Source organism: Narcine bancroftii, chromosome 3 (assembly GCF_036971445.1).
Source record: "Narcine bancroftii isolate sNarBan1 chromosome 3, sNarBan1.hap1, whole genome shotgun sequence".
Classification (NCBI taxonomy): Eukaryota; Metazoa; Chordata; class Chondrichthyes; order Torpediniformes; family Narcinidae; genus Narcine; species Narcine bancroftii.
The window spans coordinates 235730961-235751303 of NC_091471.1; the positions used below are offsets into that span (position 1 = coordinate 235730961).

General features: G+C 57.6%; 1 protein-coding gene across 3 annotated transcripts in view; it reads right to left on the reverse strand.

Annotated features, from left to right (window-relative positions):
- Positions 1-4569: 4569 nt before the first annotated feature.
- LOC138758333 (zinc finger protein 84-like) overlaps positions 4570-20343 on the reverse strand; it is a 32777-nt gene continuing 17003 nt past the window's right edge. The window contains exons 1-3 of one of the 3 annotated variants that reach the window (XM_069927097.1): positions 11761-12017; positions 8112-8352; positions 4570-6370 (exon numbers count right to left, since the gene is read on the reverse strand). In XM_069927097.1, coding sequence (XP_069783198.1) covers positions 4938-6344 — 1407 coding nt within the window. In that variant the 5' untranslated portion in view covers positions 6345-6370; positions 8112-8352; positions 11761-12017 and the 3' untranslated portion in view covers positions 4570-4937. Of the gene's footprint in view, positions 6371-8111; positions 8353-11760; positions 12018-20343 lie in introns of those variants that run through there. The other 2 variants (XM_069927096.1, XM_069927098.1) reach the window with 2 other exon arrangements.

A 20343-nucleotide genomic window follows, 5' to 3' on the forward strand; every position in this document is an offset into this window, starting at 1 on the left:
CTTACATTTGGACCCTTTCTTAAACAGCGGAACAACATGAGCCACCCTCCAATCCTCTGGCACTACCCCCGTGACCAGTGACATCCTAAATATCTCTGTTAATGGCCCCACTATCTGTACACTAGTTAATAAACAGTGGGTAGGACTGTTTGATAAAATAAAATGTGATAAGGACTTTTAGTTAATAAACTGTGTTCAGGAATATTCGTTAATAAAATGTGCCCAAGACTGTAAGTTAATAAACAGTGACCAGAACTGTTAGTTAATGAACTGTGTTCAGTACTGCTAGTTAATGAAGTGTACCCAGGAATGTTAGTTAATAAAGAGAGTCAAATGCTGTTAGTTATTAAGCTCTGTTCAGGACTGTTCGTTAATAAATTGTGCCAAGGACGGTTAGTTAATAAACTGTGTTCAGGACTGTTAGTTAAAAAACTGCGCAAGGACTTTTAGTTAATAAACGGTGTGCAGAACTGTCGGTAAATATACTATGTTCAGGACTGTTCATTAATAAACTGTACCCAGAACGGTTAGTTAATAAAGTGTGTTCAGGCCTCTTAGTTAATAAACTGTGATCAGGACTGTTCGTTAATAAAATTTGACCAGGACTTTTAGTTAATAAACAGTACCCAGAACTGTTAGTTAATAACCTTTGTTCAGGACTGTTCATTTATAAAATGTGCCCAGGGCTGTTAGTTAATAAACTCTGATCAGCAATGCTAGGTAACAAACTGCTTCAGGACTGTTAGTTAATAAACAGTACACAAGGCTGTTAGTTAATAAACTTAGTTCAGGACTCTTAGTTAATAAACTGTGGCCAGGACTGTTACTTAATAAACTATGTCCAGGACTGTTAGTTAATCAACTGTGATCAGGACTGTTAGTTAATAAACTGTGTTCAGGAATATTCGTTAATAAAATGTGCCCAAGACTGTTTGTTGATAAACAGTGCCCAGAACAGTCAGTTAATGAACTGTGTTCAGGACTGTTCGTTAATAAAATATGCCCAGGACTGTTAGTTAGTAAACTCTGATCAGCAATTCTAGTTAATAAATTGTGTTCAGGCCTGTTAGTCCAAGGCTGTTAATTAACAAACTGTCCAGGACTGTTAGTTAATAAACAGTACACAAGGCTGTTAGTTAATAAACTGTGCTCGTGATTGTTCATTAATAAACTGTTCCCAGGACCGTTCGTTAATGAACTGTGCCTACGACTATTAGTTACTAAAAATTGCAGAGGAGTGTTAGTTATTTAACATTAGCTTGGAAATTAGTTCATAAATTGCACCCAGGTCCTTTATCTAATAAACAGTGTTCATGACTGTTAATTAAAAACTGCACAAGGAGTTTTAGTTAAAAAACTGTGCCCAGGACTGAAAGTTAATGAACTGTATTCAGCAATGTTCATTAATAAAATTTGACCAGGACTGGGACATAATAAACTGTGTCCAGGATTGTTAGTTAATAAACTGTGATCCAGACTGTTATTTAATAAACTGTGCCCAGGACTGTTAGATCATAAACTGTGCTCTGGACTGTTTGTTAATAAACTATGTTCAGGTCTGTTCATTAATAAATTGTGCCCAGGATGGTTAATTAATAAACTGTGCCCTGAAGAGTTAGTTAATAAAAGTTGGCCAGATTGTTAGTTAATAAACTGTGTCCAGGACTGTTATTTAATAAACAGTGTCCAAGGCTGTTAATTAATAAACTGTGTTCAGGACTCTAGTTAATAAACAGTGCCTAGGACTGTTTGTTAATAAAATGTGATAAAGACTTTTAGTTAATAAACTGTGTTCAGGGTTATTAGTTAATAAATAATGCCCAGGACTGTTTGTTAATAAACAGTACCCTAAAGAGTTAGCTAATAAAAGGTGGCCAGATTGTTATTTAATAAACTGTGTTCAGGACTGTTCGTTAATAAAATTTGCCGAGGAATGTTAGTTAATAAAACTGTGATCAGGACTGTTACTTTAAAAATTGTGTTCAGGACTGTTTGTTAATAAACAGTGTTCAGGGCTGTTAGTTTATAAACTGTGCCCAGGACAGTTAGTTAATAAATTGTGATCAGGACTTTTAGTTGATAAACAGTGCCCAGTACTGTTACTTTATAAACGGTGTACAGGACTGTCATTTAATAAAGAGTGCCCAGGACTCTCTGTTAATAAACAGTCCCCAGGACTGTTAGTTATTAAACAGTGTGCAGGACTGCAACTTTACAAACTGTTTTCAGGACAGTTAGTTAATAAACTGTGTTCAGGACTGTTTCTTAATAAACATTGACCAAGACTGTTAGTTAATAAACAGTGCCCAGGTCTGTTAATCAATTAACTGTGCCCAGGACTCTGTCAGTTTATAGACTGTGTTCAGGAGTTAGTTAATAAACAGTTTTCAGGACTGTTAGTTAATTAATTGTGCCCAGGACTGCTGGTTAATAAACGTTGGCCAAGAATGTTAGTTCATAAACTGTGCCCAGGACTGTTGGTTAATAAACTGTGTTCAGGACTGTTAGTTATTAAACGGTGTTCAGGACTGTCACTTAAAAAAAATGTGCCCAGTATTGTCTGTTAATAAACAGTGACCAGAACTCTTAATTAATAAAGTGTGATCAGGACTATTAGTTAATAAACTGTGTTCAGGACTGTTAGTTAATAAAACATGGCCAAGACTTTTTGTTAATAAAACATGTTCAGGACTGTTAGTGGTCAGGACTATTAGTTTATAAACCGTCGTTCATGGCTGTTAGTTAATAAATTCTCCCCAGAACTTGTTACTTCGAACCCACTAACCTATTCTGCCCATGGTCCCATGTCTTCTCCAACTTCAGTGGGCAAAATCTTCTCGTTTTTAGCCCATCTATACCATCATAATTCTTTCCACATCTGTTTAATCTCTCCTAAATCTACGACACTCTTGGAAATAATGTCCTAACCTGTTAAATCACTGGTTCTCAACCTTTTTCTTTCCACTCGCAGACCACTTTAAGTAATCCCTATGCCATCAGTGCTCTGTGATTAGTAAGGGATTGTTTAAGGTGGTCTTTGCGTGGGAAGGGAAAATTGAAAATCACTGCTCCAGACCCAATTGTTACTGAAAAATTTTGCTGGAGATAAATGGTCATTGGCCCATTTTCTTTGGAGTTATGAAACTGTGCACACTAACGAGTCAATGAGGTACGATTAAATAGTGGTTTTCAAACTTTTTCTTTTTACCACAGACAGCCTTAAGTAATTCCTTATTAATCACAGAACACACGTGTTATATGGCGTGTTATATGTTATATGGCGAGTTATATGGTGTTATATGGCGAGCTCTCCACTGGCCACCGTGACAGAGGTGCACCAAAGAAAAGGTACAAGGACTGCCTAAAGAAATCTCTTGGTGCCTGCCACATTGACCACCGCCAGTGGGCTGATAACGCCTCAAACCGTGCATCTTGGCGCCTCACAGTTTGGCGGGCAGCAACCTCCTTTGAAGAAGACCGCAGAGCCCACCTCACTGACAAAAGGCAAAGGAGGAAAAACCCAACACCCAACCCCAACCAACCAATTTTCCCTTGCAACCGCTGCAATCGTGTCTGCCTGTCCCGCATCGGACTTGTCAGCCACAAACGAGCCTGCAGCTGACGTGGACTTTTTACCCCCTCCATAAATCTTCGTCCGCGAAGCCAAGCCAAAGAAAAAAAAAATTAATCACAGAGCACTAATGGCATAGGGGATACTTCAAGTGGTTTGTGAGTGGAAAGATAAATTTTGAGAACCGCTGTGTTAAACCTTTCCCTGGAACTCAGCTTCTTAAGTCGCAACAACATCCTTGTGAATTTTCTCTGCGCTCTTTCAATCTTATTGGAACGCAACCTTCCTTCTTCTGGACTTGATTGCCGTGCGCCGGCTGAATGCCTTCTATGCCGCCCAGTGCCTCCACCTTCAGATAACCCAATAATCCCCCCCACCCCAAGGTCTCTGCTTTTGCATTCAACACAAAGGCAGGCGTAGCCCAATGCTTTCTCCACTGCCCTGTCTATCTTTTGGTGAGTGCTGTCAATTGGGCAAAGGGCTCTTTCAGTGCAGTCCCTGAGTTTAACATCAATGGCCCCGCCAAATTCAAGTTTTGTTTTTTTCCCCTGGATTGTCCTGGCCGGTTGCATCACTGTGTGGGACGGTTGCTGCAGGGAAATGCTCATGGTCAATCCACAGGACTATCAGAGAAGGGAGCGGATCACTGGAACCTCCCTCTCTCCCCCCCATTTGATCTAACTGGATCATTGTCTGAAGAGGCCATGCAAAATCCTTGAGGACCCCTTCCACCCCACACACAGCATTGTCCAGCTGCTCCCGTCAGGAAAGGGATACAGGAGGATCAGAGCCAGCACCAGGCTGAGGAACAGCTTCTTCCCACGGGCAGTGAGAATGCTGAACAACCAAAGGCACTAACCATCCAACACTCTCATATTTACAAAATATTATTTATTTGTATATATGAATACGTGTCCTGCATGTGTACTTCTTGTCTGTATGTGCATTATGTCTGGTCGTGTGTCTGTGCATTTTGTACCGAGGACTGGAGAAAGCTGTTTTGTCAGGTTGTATTTGTTTACTTTATTCAGGATTCGCTCCTCTTACAGGACAGAAGGGGAGAGAGAGGCATCACGCTCAGCTCTTGACAACACGAACCCCCCAATGGTGGGTGGGGTAAGATGGCGAAAGAGCTTCCTGCTGGACCCAGTGCCCATGAGGGGCAAGGAAGGTGGAGGTGGATGGGAGGAGAGCGCTGGACCCAGCAACTGCGAGGGGTGAGGAGGAGGGGGGGGGGGGGAAGAGCGCCGTACCCAGTGACTGCGAGGAAGGTGAGGGTGGGAGAAGAGCGCCGGACCCAGTGACATCAAGGAGGAGGGTGGGAAGAGAGCTGCAAGAAAGCAGCTGAACCAACCCCACCCCCCCCTCAGGTATGTGAGCGCTGGTGCACGGACAGAGAGGACGAGGTGCTGAAGGACTTGGCACACAGCGGGCACTGGAAGGGCCGCTCGCCTGAATGGATGCGGCGGTGGTTGAGCAGGCTGGAGGACTGAGCGAAGGCCTTGTCGCAGGTCTCGCACTTGAAGGGCCGCTCACCGGTGTGGGTGCGCTGGTGGTTGAGCAGGGTGGAGAGCTGGGTGAAGGAGCGTCCGCACGCCTCGCAGTGGTGGGGCTTCTCGCCCAGGTGGATGCGCTGGTGGTTGAGCAGGGTGGAGAGCTGGGTGAAGGAGCGGTCACACAGCTCGCACTGGAAGGGCCTCTCGCCAGTGTGGGTGCGCTGGTGCTTCAGTAGGTCGGAGGAGCGGGCAAAGGTGCGGCTGCAGCTGCGGCACTGGAAGGCCTTCTTCCCGGCGTGGGTGCGCTGGTGGTTGGCCAGGTTGACCAGCTGCCCGAAGGTGCGGCCGCAGACTTCGCAGCGGTGGGGCCTCTCGACGGCCTGGCCCCGGGACGGCAGGTCAGGGCAACGAGACCCCTCCTCGCCAACATGGGCTTGCCGCCGGTGGTGCAGCAGCTTGGAGGAGGCAGCGAAGGACTTGCCACAGGCCCCGCACTGATAAGGGCGCTCGCCGTCATGGGCCCGCCTATGCATAGCCAGCGAGGAGTCATAGGCGAAGCGTCGGTGGCACACTGGGCACTCGTACGGACGCTCGCCGGCGTGGCTGCGCCGGTGCACGGCCAGTTGGGTGGGCTGTGCGAAGGCCTCCTGGCACACGTCACAGAGGAAAGGCCGATCGCCAGTATGTGTGCTGCGGTGTACCAGGAGCTGGGCTGGCGTGGCGTAGGCCTTGCCGCAGTCCGGGCAGCAGTGGGGGGTCTCAACAGGCATCTGTTCTGGCCCCTCACCACTGATGTCCACCACCGGCTCCTTGCTGCTAGTGTGTGTGCGCTGGTGGGTGAGAAGGGTGGAGTACTGGGCAAAGGCGCGGGGGCACTGTGGGCACAGGAAGGGCCGCTCACTGGTGTGGGTACGACGGTGGGTGAGGAAGGTGGAGGACTGAGCAAAGGTGCGGGGGCACTGCAGGCAGCGGAAGGGCCTAGAGATGGGTGGATCAGACAGACAGGGGGACGGGTCCTGCCTCCTCCTGACCACTTGCCGCCCCATCGCTCGCCGGGGGCGCTGCAGGAAGTCCCTGGCCTGCCCTCCTGCTTCTTCCTCCTCCTGGTCCTCCATACACAAATCCTCCGTCTCCTCCACTTCAGGCCCCTCCACCTCCAGCTCCTCCACCTCTGGCTCCTCCTCCTCTGTGCACTCCTCTTCCATCTTCACCATCTCTTTCACCTCCTGGACCCTCAATGAGTGGTCCTGCTGACATGTGACGTCTTTACCATCCATCGCCCCCACGTTGTCGATGCGGATTCCTAGTAAGGGGGGAGGGGAAAGGTTTGTAATGTCGATAGGAACATGGTCTGGACACATCTGCTCCTTTACCTATTCTATGTCCCCATGTGGTCCCCTACCTGCTCCCACCACAGGTGAGGCCCTATCAGACATACAAGGACCCAACAGTGAACGGTGGGGAGGGTTGTAGAACAGAGAGAGCTTGGGATACGGGAACTGGCACAGTGAACAGTTGTAGAACAGAGGGACTTTCACCCGAAAACCTGACCTCCACAACCACCTATGGCAACAAATTCCACAGATTCATAGCCCTCCCCTGAATAAATTCCTCCGCATTTCTGTTCTCAGCAGACACCCTTCAATCCTGAATTTGTCCCCTCTTGTTGCAAACTCTCCCACTGCAGGAAGCAACCTTTACACATCTACTCTGTCCATGCCTTTCTGTTAAAATGGACCCAAGAATACTTGATAAACAAACACAGTTACCAAGGGATTTATAGATGCTTTGCAAAGCATGAGAACTCAGTTACAGCAAGAAGCACTCCCACCTGCAGCTAGTCTCACCACAAGGGAGTCTGTCGCATGGCTCACAAGATGCATATTTTTACCGACAAATTCCCAGATTTTCAAAACATTCGAACAGACTTTTCCATATACCTTTCTGAGGATGTTTGTTAGGATTTGTTATACGGGGTCCTGTTCCTAATCCAATTGTTACAAGAATGTTCTCTGTTTCTCAACTTTTGTTACTACTTTAGGACTCATATTCTCATTTCTACATTTGAAATGTTTCAATGAGATCCCCCCCTCGTTCTCCTAAATTCCAACATATGAAGGCCAAGACCTATCAAATGTTGATCAGACGATTTTAAATTTAGTCATACAGCGCGGTAACAGGCCCTTTCGGCCCATAAGCCTGTGCTGCCCAATTACACCCCATTGACCTATGTTTTGATCGGTGGGAGGAAACCTGAGCCCCTGAGAAAAACCGATGCAGACATGGGGAGAACTTACAAACTTGTTACACCCAGCATGGGATTTGAACCCTGGTTCCAATCGCTGGCACTGAAACAGTGCTGCGCTAACCCCTACGCCAACCGTGCCCTCCTTTCATCCTAGTGAACCTCCTCTGAACCCTCTCAAATATTAGCTCATCCTTTTATAAATGAGGAGCCCAAAACTGCTCACAATACTCCAAGCAAGGTGGAATATAAAGCTTCAACATCTCATCCCTGCTCTTATATTCTAGTCCTTTTGAAATTAAAGCCAGCATTGCATTAGCCTTCTTCAGAACCGGCACAACCAGTTAAGTTTACCTTCAGATTATCCTGCACAAGGACTCCCAGGTCCCTTTGCATCTGGGAATTTTCAATTTTATCCCCATTTAAAGAACAGTCGGCCCATTTATTTTTTTCTACCCAAGTGTGTGACCAGACACTTTCCAACATTATATTTCATTGGCCACTTCTCTGCCCATTCTCTTCATCTATCTTAGTCCTTCTGCAGCCTCTGTGTTTTGATACGACCTGCTCCTCCACCTACCTTCCTTATCTGCAAACTTGGCCACAAAGCCATTCATTCCATCATCCAAATCATTAATATACAACACAAAAAGAAGTCCCAACACTGACCCCTGTGGACACCACGAGCAACTGGCAGCCAATCTGAATATGGTCCCTGTGTTCCAACTCTCTGCTTCCAGCCAATCAGCAAATACTCTGCCCACGCTAGGACATTTTCTGTTCTACCCTAGGCTCTTACCTAAATGGTCTCGTGTGGCACTTTGTCAAGTCCTTCTGAAAATCCAGATACACGACATCCATTCCATGTCCCTTATCCACCCTGCTTGTCCCTTCCTCAAAGAATTCCATAAGGTTTGTCAAGCCACATGTTGTGGCTGTCAGAGTCATGGCTAAAGGATGGATGTCATTTGGAGCTGAATATCCAAGGATAAACAGTGTATTGAAAGGATAGGCAGGTAAGCAGAGGACGTGCCGTGGCTCTGTTGGTAAGGAACAACAATAAATCATTAGAAAGAGTGACCTAGGATCAGAAGATATAGAATCAATGGGTTGCGTTCAGAAATGGCAAGGATAAAGATACACTGTTGGAGGTTATATACAAATCTCCAAACAGCAGCCGTGATGTGAACAACAAATTGCAATAGCAGATAGAAAAGGCTTATAGATTCTGGTATGGTCCTGGAGGACTGGAAAATCGCAAATGTCACCCACCCCAAGGAAGCAGCAGAAAGGAAATTATAGACCGGTTAGCTGATGTCAGTGATTGGGAAGATGTTGGGAGTCGATTGTCAGCAAGGTTTACTTCATGCATGCATCTACATGCATGCTAAAATCCCTCATGACACAGCTCTTCAAGCTTTTTCTATCTGCTATTGCAATTTGTTGTTCACATCACAGCTGCTGTTTGGAGATTTGTATATAACCGCCAACAGTGTGTCTTTACCCTTGCCATTTCTGAACTCAACCCATTGATTCTATATCTTCTGATCCTAGGTCAACTCTTTCTAATGATTTATTGTTGTTCCTTACCAACAGAGCCACGGCACATCCTCTGCTTACCTGCCTATCCTTTCAATACACTATTTATCCTTGGACATTCAGCTCCAAATGACATCCATCCTTTAGCCATGACTCTGACAGCTACAACATGTGTTGCTATACGACAAGACCATCCACTTTATTTCTTATGCTGTGTGCTTTCAAATACAAAACCTACAGCCCTTTTTTTTATTACTTTTGACTCGGTGTCCCTGCTGCATTGCAATGCATCACCTTGGCCTCAATTTTGTCCTTACAAACTCCTTAACAGTTGTCCCTTCTTGTGTGTTAACCACCTCTTTCTCTGCCTCTTCACTTTGGTTCCCAACCCTCTGCGAATCTAGTTTAAACCCTTCCCCCAAAAGCATTAGGATATTGGTTTCCCTCCAGTTCAGGTACAACCTGTCCCATTTGTACAGGTCACCCAGTCCCCAGCACAGTTAGGGTTGGAAACTACCCCTGAATGCTGGCACTGTGAGGCGGATAAAGGGGACTTCGTTCATGAGCTTTGGTCTTGTCCCAGAATTCGAGAGTTTTGGATTATGACAGATAGTATATTGGTGAAATTTCAGGTATCCAAATTCCTTTTTGCCCAGACTCTTGGGAGACACACTTGGGTTATTTGGGCAAGTATAATGGTAGGAAGACAAAATGTACTGAGAGATTGGAATAATTTGGTGGGGGGAGGGGGTGGAACCATCATTTCTGGAGTGGGCCTCAGGTCAAAATGTCAGCGTTTGAATGCAGGACTTACAAACTGTTTGATAAATTGGACATCTACACACAAAAAAAGGGATAAATATCTAGGTTTCCTGCGGGGGGGGGGTGGGGGGGGGGGAGGGAGGGAGTGGTGGATGTACTGGTGAAGTATATTAATGAAAGGCAGTTGTTTTCTATTAGAGGTCTAAATAGACACATATGGTTATTCTATTGATATTTTTTGCTGCCACGTTTCTTTTTCAAGAACTAAATAAAATGTAAATTAAATGAAAGGATGTGTTAACGTTGGAGAGGGTTCAAAAGAGGTTCATGGGACAATTCGGGAAATGAAAGGGTTATCATGCAAGGAGCGTTTGCAGCTCTCATCGCAGACTCGTTGGAATTTAGGAGAATTATATTTAAATTCAGACGTACAGCATGGTAACAGACCTTCCGGTCCACGAGCCTGCACCACCAATTATACCCAATTTCACCTGAGGGGAGAATCTATGCCCCATTCAGTGCCCATTTCCTATTCACTCAGTTGTGGGAAGTAAGGAAAACAAGTAGTGAGGTCATGCAACCTATACAGATTAAAGAGGAAGTGTTTGCTGTCTTAAAGCAAATAAGATATTTCCTCAATCCTTGAGGGAGGCTAGTGTAGAAATTGTAGGGGCTCTGGCAGAAATATTTAAAATGTCCTTAGACGTGGGTGTTGGTGCCGAAGGATTGGAGGGTAACTCACGTGATTTAAAAAAGGCTCCATAAGTAACCCTGGAAATTATAGGCTGGTGAGCCTGATGTCAGTAGTAGGTAAATTATTGGAAGGTGCTCGAAGAGATCAGATATACAATTATTTGGAAAGCCAGGGACTGACTAGGCCTAGTCAACATGGCTTTATGCTTAGTAGGTCATGTTTAACCAATCTTGTATAATTTTTCAAGAAAGTTACCAAGAAAGTTGATGAAGAAAAGGCTGTGGACTTTAGTAAGGTCTTTGACAAGGTTGCACATTGGAGGTTAATTAGGAACGTTCAGACGCTCGGTGTTCATGGTGAAGTAGTGAACTGGATTCATCATGGGTGGATGGGAGAAGCCAGAGAGTAGTGGCGGATGATTGCTTCTCAGACTGGAGGCTTGTAACTAGTGGTGTGCTTCAGGGATCAGTGCTGGGACCAATGTTGTTTGTCATCTATATTAATGATCTGGATGATAATGTAGTAAATTGGATCAGCAAGTTTGCAAATGACACTAAGATTCGAAGCTTTGTGGACAGCGAAGATTTTCAAAGCTTGCAGAGGGGTCTGGACCAGATGGAAAAATGGGATGAAAAATGGAGGATGGAGTTTAATACAGAGAAGTGTGAGGTGCTGCATTTTGAAAGGACAAACATGGTAAATGGTCTGGCACTAAGGAATGCAGTAGAACAGAGGGATACATAATTCCCTGAAAGTGGCATCACAGGTGGATGGGGTTGTGAAGAGAGCTTTTGGGATATTGGCCTTCATAAATCAAAGTACTAAGTCTAGGAGTTGGGATGTTATGGTAAAGTTATTTAAGGCACTGGTGAGGCCAAATGTGAAACATTGTGTGCAGTTTTGTTCATCTAACTACATGAATGATATCATTGAGATAGAAAGATTGCAGAGAAGATTTAGTAGGATGTTGCCTGAAATTCAGGAACTGAGACAGGTGAGTCCGGGCAGGTGGAGGGGCAGGGACTGGTGAGGAGTGGGACTCTGTGATGAGGGGGCATGGTTTGTGTGTAGGGAGTGGCCTGTGTTTTGGGGTGTTGCTTGTGTAGAGGAACATGGGAGGGGCTGATTAGGGGAGTGACTAGTGTGTAGGAGGTGTTGGGGCTGATTAGGGGCGTGACTAGTGTGTAGGAGGTGTGGCTTAAATAGAGGGTGTGGCTTGTAATAAGAGGCCGTGGTGTGCAAGGGAGTGGCTTGTGTGTAGGGGAGCGGCCATGACGGAGGCGTGGCGTGCTGCAGGGGGCGGTGCACATGCGCAGCTCCATCTCTATCCCTAAACTGATGGGGGGGGGGGGAGATGAGAGGCCGCGCCTCCACATCCGGTTTCCAGAACCTTCTGCGGCGTCGTCCCCCATATTCTTCCCCCACTCCGCCCGCCCGGCCCCCGCTTCCTCACCTCTCGCCCCGCTCCGCTCGCCGCCTCCTCTTGACCCGCCGCCGTCCGCCCGTCGACTGAGGCCGACGACCCCCTCGGGGAGGACGGGGCGGGCTCCGCGTCCCTGGGCGGGGCTTCGGACCTCCAATCGCCTCGCTCTGCGCTCCTGACCGACCCCAGCCCCGGCCAACCGGCTCCTAGGTCCCGCCCCTGTCCTGGGGCACCCGTCCGTCAATCACAGCGTGCTATCGCGCGTCCTCTTCTCTTCACTGACTTATCACCGCGTCTGCAGGATCCCGCCCCTATCTACACTGCTGAAGTAACCAATGGTAGATGGCGACCCGCCCCCTTGCTTCATTCGGATTGGCAGGACCAGGTGGCCATCCAGGCTGCGCGGATCCTTGGCGGGAGGCACGAGCGCAGCGGTTGGAGTTGGAATGGCGAGTGCGTGTGTGGTGGGGAAGTCGTCGGAGAGTAAGCGCCGCCATGATGCGATGGCGGCTTGGCTGGATAGCCAGAGGTTTTGGCACCGAAATTCCCACCCAAACAAACGGCCAGCCATGGATGCACGATGGGGAAAGGGGTTGGTCGCCACAAAACGGTGGAAATAGGAGCTATCCCAAGAGAGATTTCCTATTTTAAAACCCCACTCCAGGTTCTGGTGTGGTCCCAACGCAGACGAAAGGACATTGCAGGGAGCTCATCCCGGGCACCCGATCACAGGGTGGAATGTCTTTCATTGCAGGGACCGGACACTGCACTGCAGAAGGACAGGAGAGCGGACATTGGCAGAGAGAGTGAGATGGCTGGGCAGAGCCTTTGAGCGCCCAACAGCAGCCGGTTTCCCCTTGCGAAGGGGTCAATGGCCAAAAGAGTGGTGACCTTTGGTGGTTAGAGAAATGGTGAAAGATAGAGAAGGGTGGTTGGCTTCAACCGCCCCCTGTCCCGGTCATCTCTGCCATTGACCCCCAACACCAGGCTCGACCGCTTCCACCCCGCTCAGCCCCCCACCCCGCAAACCTCCCAATCAGTTCGTACCCAACACTAACCATGTCACTCCGCTCGGCCCACCCACCCATTCTCTCACCCCGCTTGGCCCTCCACCAACTCCCCCACCCCATTCAGCCCCCCCCCCCGCTAACTCTCTCACCCAGCTCGGAACCACCACTAACCCCGTCACCCTTCTCGGCCCGTCACCGACTCACCCACCCCATTCAGCCCCCCACCAACTCCCTCACCCCACTCGGCCCCTCACCCTGCAAACGCTCCCATGCCACTCAGACCCACCACTAACCCTGTCACACTGTTCGGCTCCCCACCATCTCCCCCACCCCGCTCGGCCCACCCACCCATTACCCCACCCTGTTCAGCCCACCCACCCATTTCCCCATCCTGCTCAGCCCACCCCGCTTGGCCACACACCCCACTTGGCCCACCCATCTACTTTCCCCACCCTGCTCGGTCCCCCACCCACCGGGCTCTGGCCACCCACCCACCTCCCCCACCCACCGGGCTCTGGCCACCCACCCACTCCCCCACCGGGCTCTGGCCACCCACCCACTCCCCCCACCCACCGGGCTCTGGCCACCCACCCACTCCCCCCACCGGGCTCTGGCCACCCACCCACTCCCCCCACCGGGCTCTGGCCACCCACCCACTCCCCCCACCGGGCTCTGGCCACCCACCCACTCCCCCCACCGGGCTCTGGCCACCCACCCACTCCCCCCACCGGGCTCTGGCCACCCACCCACTCCCCCCACCGGGCTCGGCCCACCCACCCACTCTCCCCCCACCGGGCTCGGCCCACCCACCGGGCTCGGCCCACCCACCGGGCTCGGCCCACCCACCGGGCTCGGCCCACCCACCGGGCTCGGCCCACCCACCGGGCTCGGCCCACCCACCGGGCTCGGCCCACCCACCGGGCTCGGCCCACCCACCGGGCTCGGCCCACCCACCGGGCTCGGGCCCAACCACCCACCCACCCACTCCCCCCACATCCACTCCCCCCACTGGGGCTCGGCCCACCCACTCCCCCCACTGGGCTCGGCCCACCCACTCCCCCACCCACCCACTCCCCCCACCCACTCCTCCCACTGGGTTCGGCCCACCCACTGGGCTCGGCCCACCCACTCACACCACTCCCCCCACTGGGCTCGGCCCACCCACTCCCCCCACTGGGCTCGGCCCACCCACCCACCCACTCCCCCCACCCACCCACTCCCCCCACCCCCCCACTCCCCCCACCCACCCACTCCCCCCACCCACTCCCCCCACCCACCCACTCCCCCCACCGGGCTCGGCCCACCCACCGGGCTCGACCCACCCACCGGGCTCGGCCCACCCACCGGGCTCGGCCCACCCACCGGGCTCGGCCCACCCACCCGGGCTCGGCCCACCCACCCGGGCTCGGCCCACCCACCGGGCTCGGCCCACCCACCGGGCTCGGCCCACCCACCGGGCTCGGCCCACCCACCGGGCTCGGGCCCACCCACCCACCCACTGGGCTCGGCCCACCCACCCACCCACTGGGCTCGGCCCCACCCACCCCACCCACTGGGCTCGGCCCACTCACCCCACCCACCCACTCCCCCCACTGGCTCGGCCCACCCAACCACTCCCCCCACTGGGCTCGGCCCACCCACCACTCCCCCCACTGGGCTCGGTCCACCCACCCACTCCCCCCACCTGGGCTCGGCCCACTCACCCACCCACCCACTCCCCCCACTGGGCTCGACCACCCACCCACTCCCCCCCACTGGGCTCGGCCCACCAACCACTCCCCCCCCACTGGGCTCGGCCCACCCACCCACTCCCCCCACTGGGCTCGGTCCACCACCCACTCCCCCCACTGGGCCTCGGCCCACCCACCCACTCACTCCCCCCACTGGGCTCGGCCCACCCAACCACTCCCCCCACTGGGCTCGGCCCACCCCACCCACTCCCCCCACTGGGCTCGGCCCACCCACCCACTCCCCCCACTGGGCTCGGCCCACCCACCCACCCACTCACTCCCCCCACCCACCCACTCACTCCCCCCACTGGGCTCGGCCCACCCACCCACTCCCCCCCACCCACTCCCCCCCCACCCACTCCCCCCACTGGGCTCGGCCCACCCACCCACCCACTCCCCCCCACCCACCCACTCCCCCCCACCCACTCCCCCCCACTGGGCTCGGCCCACCCACCCACCCTCTCCCCCCCACCCACCCCTCTCCCCCCACTGGGCTCGGCCCACCCACCCACCCTCTCCCCCCACTGGGCTCGCCCACCCACTCCCCCCCACTGGGCTCGGCCCACCCACTCCCCCCCACTGGGCTCGGCCCACCCACTCCCCCCCACTCCCCCCACTGGGCTCGGCCCACCCACTCCCCCCCACTGGGCTCGGCCCACCCACCCACCCACTCCCCCCACCCACCCACTCCCCCCCACCCACCCACTCCCCCCCCACTGGGCTCGGCCCACCCACCCACCACCCACCCACCCACCCACCCACTCCCCCCACCCACACCACTCCCCCCCACCCACCACTCCCCCCCACCCACCCACTCCCCCCCACCCACCCACTCCCCCCCACTGGGCTCGGCCCACCCACCCACCCACTCCCCCCCACCCACTCCCCCCCCCACCCACTCCCCCCCACCCACTCCCCCCCACTGGGCTCGGCCCACCCACTCCCCCCACCCACCCACCCCCCACCACCCACCCACCCCCCCACCCACCCACCCCCCCACCCACCCACCCCCCCACCCACCCACCCCCCCCACCCACCCACCCCCCCCACCCACCCACCCCCCCCCACCCACCCACCCCCCCCCACTGGGCTTGGCCCACCCACCCCCCCACCCACCCACCCCCCCCACCCACCCACCCCCCCCACCCACCCACCCCCCCCACCCACCCACCCCCCCCACTGGGCTCGGCCCACCCACTCCCCCCACCCACCCACTCCCCCCACCCACTCCTCCCACTGGGTTCGGCCCACCCACTGGGCTCGGCCCACCCACTCACCCACTCCCCCCACTGGGCTCGGCCCACCCACTCCCCCCACTGGGCTCGGCCCACCCACCCACCCACTCCCCCCACCCACCCACTCCCCCCACCCACTCCCCCCACCCACCCACTCCCCCCACTGGGCTCGGCTCACCCACTGGGCTCGGCTCACCCACTGGGCTCGGCCCACCCACCGGGCTCGGCCCACCCACCGGGCTCGGCCCACCCACTGGGCTCGGCCCACCCACCCACCCACTGGGCTCGGCCCACCCACCCACCCACTGGGCTCGGCCCACTCACCCACCCACTGGGCTCGGCCCACTCACCCACCCACCCACTCCCCCCACTGGGCTCGGCCCACCCAACCACTCCCCCCACTGGGCTCGGCCCACCCACCCACTCCCCCCACTGGGCTCGGTCCACCCACCCACTCCCCCCACTGGGCTCGGCCCACTCACCCACCCACCCACTCCCCCCACTGGGCTCGACCCACCCACCCACTCCCCCCACTGGGCTCGGCCCACCCAACCACTCCCCCCACTGGGCTCGGCCCACCCACCCACTCCCCCCACTGGGCTCGGTCCACCCACCCACTCCCCCCACTGGGCTCGGCCCACCCACCCACTCACTCCCCCCACTGGGCTCGGCCCACCCAACCACTCCCCCCACTGGGCTCGGCCCACCCACCCACTCCCCCCACTGGGCTCGGCCCACCCACCCACTCCCCCCACTGGGCTCGGCCCACCCACCCACCCACTCACTCCCCCCACCCACCCACTCACTCCCCCCACTGGGCTCGGCCCACCCACCCCACTGGGCTCGGCCCACCCACCCACTCCCCCCCACCCACTCCCCCCACTGGGCTCGGCCCACCCACCCACTCCCCCCCACCCACTCCCCCCCACCCACTCCCCCCACTGGGCTCGGCCCACCCACCCACCCACTCCCCCCCACCCACCCACTCCCCCCCACCCACTCCCCCCCACCCACTCCCCCCACTGGGCTCGGCCCACCCACCCACCCTCTCCCCCCACTGGGCTCGGCCCACCCACTCCCCCCCACTGGGCTCGGCCCACCCACTCCCCCCCACTGGGCTCGGCCCACCCACTCCCCCCCACTGGGCTCGGCCCACCCACTCCCCCCCACTGGGCTCGGCCCACCCACTCCCCCCCACTGGGCTCGGCCCACCCACTCCCCCCCACTCCCCCCCACTGGGCTCGGCCCACCCACTCCCCCCCACTGGGCTCGGCCCACCCACCCACCCACTCCCCCCCACCCACCCACTCCCCCCCACCCACCCACTCCCCCCCACTGGGCTCGGCCCACCCACCCACCCACCCACCCACCCACCCACCCACTCCCCCCCACCCACCCACCCACTCCCCCCCACCCACCCACTCCCCCCCACCCACCCACTCCCCCCCACCCACCCACTCCCCCCCACCCACCCACTCCCCCCCACCCACCCACTCCCCCCCACCCACCCACTCCCCCCCACTGGGCTCGGCCCACCCACCCACCCACTCCCCCCCCACCCACTCCCCCCCCCCACCCCACTCCCCCCCACCCACTCCCCCCCACTGGGCTCGGCCCACCCACCCCCCCCACCCACCCACCCCCCCCACCCACCCACCCCCCCACTGGGCTCATCCCCCCCACCCACTCCCCCCCACTGGGCTCGGCCCACCCACCCCCCCCACCCACCCACCCCCCCCACCCACCCACCCCCCCCACTGGGCTCGGCCCACCCACCCACCCACCCCCCCCACCCACCCACCCCCCCCACCCACCCCCCCCACCCACCCACCCCCCCCACCCACCCCCCCCACCCACCCCCCCCACCCACCCACCCCCCCCACCCACCCCCCCCACCCACCCACCCCCCCCACTGGGCTCGGCCCACCCACCCCCCCCACCCACCCACCCCCCCCCCCACCCACCCACCCCCCCCCACCCACCCACCCCCCCCACTGGGCTCGGCCCACCCACCCCCCCCACTGGGCTCGGCCCACCCACCCCCCCCACTGGGCTCGGCCCACCCACCCCCCCCACCCACCCCCCCCACCCACCCCCCCCACCCACCCACCCCCCCCACTGGGCTCGGCCCACCCACCCACTCCCCCCACTGGGCTCGGCCCACTCCCCCCACTGGGCTCGGCCCACTCCCCCCACTGGGCTCGGCCCACTCCCCCCACTGGGCTCGGCCCACTCCCCCCACTGGGCTCGGCCCACTCCCCCCACTGGGCTCGGCCCACTCCCCCCACTGGGCTCGGCCCACTCCCCCCACTGGGCTCGGCCCACTCCCCCCACTGGGCTCGGCCCACTCCCCCCACTGGGCTCGGCCCACTCCCCCCACTGGGCTCGGCCCACTCCCCCCACTGGGCTCGGCCCACTCCCCCCACTGGGCTCGGCCCACTCCCCCCACTGGGCTCGGCCCACTCCCCCCACTGGGCTCGGCCCACTCCCCCCACTGGGCTCGGCCCACTCCCCCCACTGGGCTCGGCCCACCCACCCCCACTGGGCTCGGCCCACCCACCCACCCATCCACTCCCCCCATCCACTCCCCCCCACTGGGCTCGGCCCACCCACTGGGCTCGGCCCACCCACTGGGCTCGGCCCACCCACCCACCCACTCCCCCCACTGGCTCGGCCCACCCACCCACCCACTCCCCCCACTGGGCTCGGCCCACCCACCCACCCACTCCCCCCACTGGGCTCGGCCCACTCCCCCCACTGGGCTCGGCCCACCCCCCCCACTGGGCTCGGCCCACCCACCCACCCACTGGGCTCGGCCCACCCACCCCCCCCCACTGGGCTCGGCCCACCCACCCACCCACCCTCCCCACCCACCCACCCCCCCCACTGGGCTCGGCCCACCCACCCACTCCCCCCACTGGGCTCGGCCCACCCACTGGGCTGGGCCCACCCACTCCCCCCACTGGGCTGGGCCCACCCACTCCCCCCACTGGGCTGGGCCCACCCACTCCCCCCACTGGGCTGGGCCCACCCACTCCCCCCACTGGGCTGGGCCCACCCACTCCCCCCACTGGGCTGGGCCCACCCACTCTCCCCACAGGGCTGGGCCCACCCACTCCCCCCACCGGGCTCGGCCCGGGCACTCCCCCCCACCGGGCTCGGCCCGGGCACTCCCCCCCACCGGGCTCGGCCCGGGCACTCCCCCCCACCGGGCTCGGCCCGGGCACTCCCCCACCGGGCTCGGCCCGGGCACTCCCCCCACCGGGCTCGGCCCAGCCACTCCCCCCCACCGGGCTCGGCCCAGCCACCCACCGGGCTCGGCCCAGCCACCCACCGGGCTCGGCCCAGCCACCCACCGGGCTCGGCCCACCCCACCCACCGGGCTCGGCCCACCCCACCCACGAACCCTGTCACTCCACTCAGCCCCTCACTGACTCCCCCACCCCACTCAGCCCCCCCTATTAACACCCTACCCCACCTGTTCCCCCATCAACTCCCCCACTCTATTTGAATCCCCCACTATCTTCCCTACCCAACTTGTCTCCCCCACAAATTCAACCTCTTCGCTCAGCGCCCCCACCAACACTCCCATCTCATTCGGCCCCCCCACCAACACTCCCAACACCACTCGGACCCCTCCACTAACTCCCCCACTGTGTTCGACCCCCCCTAATCCCCCCACTCTGCTCAGTGCCCTTACAAACTCTGCTAACCCACACGGACCCCCAACCCCACTCGGCCCCCTACTGACTCCACAAACCCGCTCGGCCACCCACCAACTACCTCACCCCACTAAGCCCCCCCACCCCGCAATCTCTCCCACCCCACTTGGACCCAACACTAACCCTGTCACTCCGCTCGTCCCCTCACTGACCCCCCCACCCCATTCACCCCCTCACTAACTCCCCTACCCCACACAGTCCCCCATCAACTCCCCCACCCCGCTTGGACCCCCCACTATCTCCACTACCCAGCTCGCCCACCCCCACAAACTCAACCTCTCCGCTCGGCCCCCCAACCAACACCCTCACCTCGCCTCAGCACCCCCAGCAACTTCCCACCTGCCTCAGACCCCTCCACTAACTCCCCCACCATGTTTGATGCCTCAATGACCCCCCCACTCTGCTTGGCACCCCCACGAACTCCACTACCCCACACGGCCCCACGAACTCCACTACCCCACACGGCCCCCCCACCTCATTCGGCACCCCTCACCAACTCCCCCACCTCGCTCGGCCCCCCCCCCACCAACTACTACACCCAGCTTGACCTCCCCTCAACACTCCCAGCCCTCTCTGCCCCCCCCATCAACTCCCCCTCCCCGCTTGGACCCCCAACGAACTCCCCTACCACGCTCGAGCCTCCAACAAAGTCCCCCACCGCGCTCGGCCCCCCACTAACTCCCCTACACCCCCTGGCCCCCCATAAACTCCCCCACCCCACTTGGACCCCCCACTATCTTCCCAATCCTGCTCGGTCCCCCCCACCCCACTCAGCACCCCCACCATGTCCCCCACCCACTCGGGCCCCCCAGTCCGCAAACTCTCCTACCCCGCTTGGACCCACCACTAACCATGTCATCCTCGGCCCATCACCAACGCCCCCACCCCGCTTGGCCCTCCACCAACTCCCCACCCA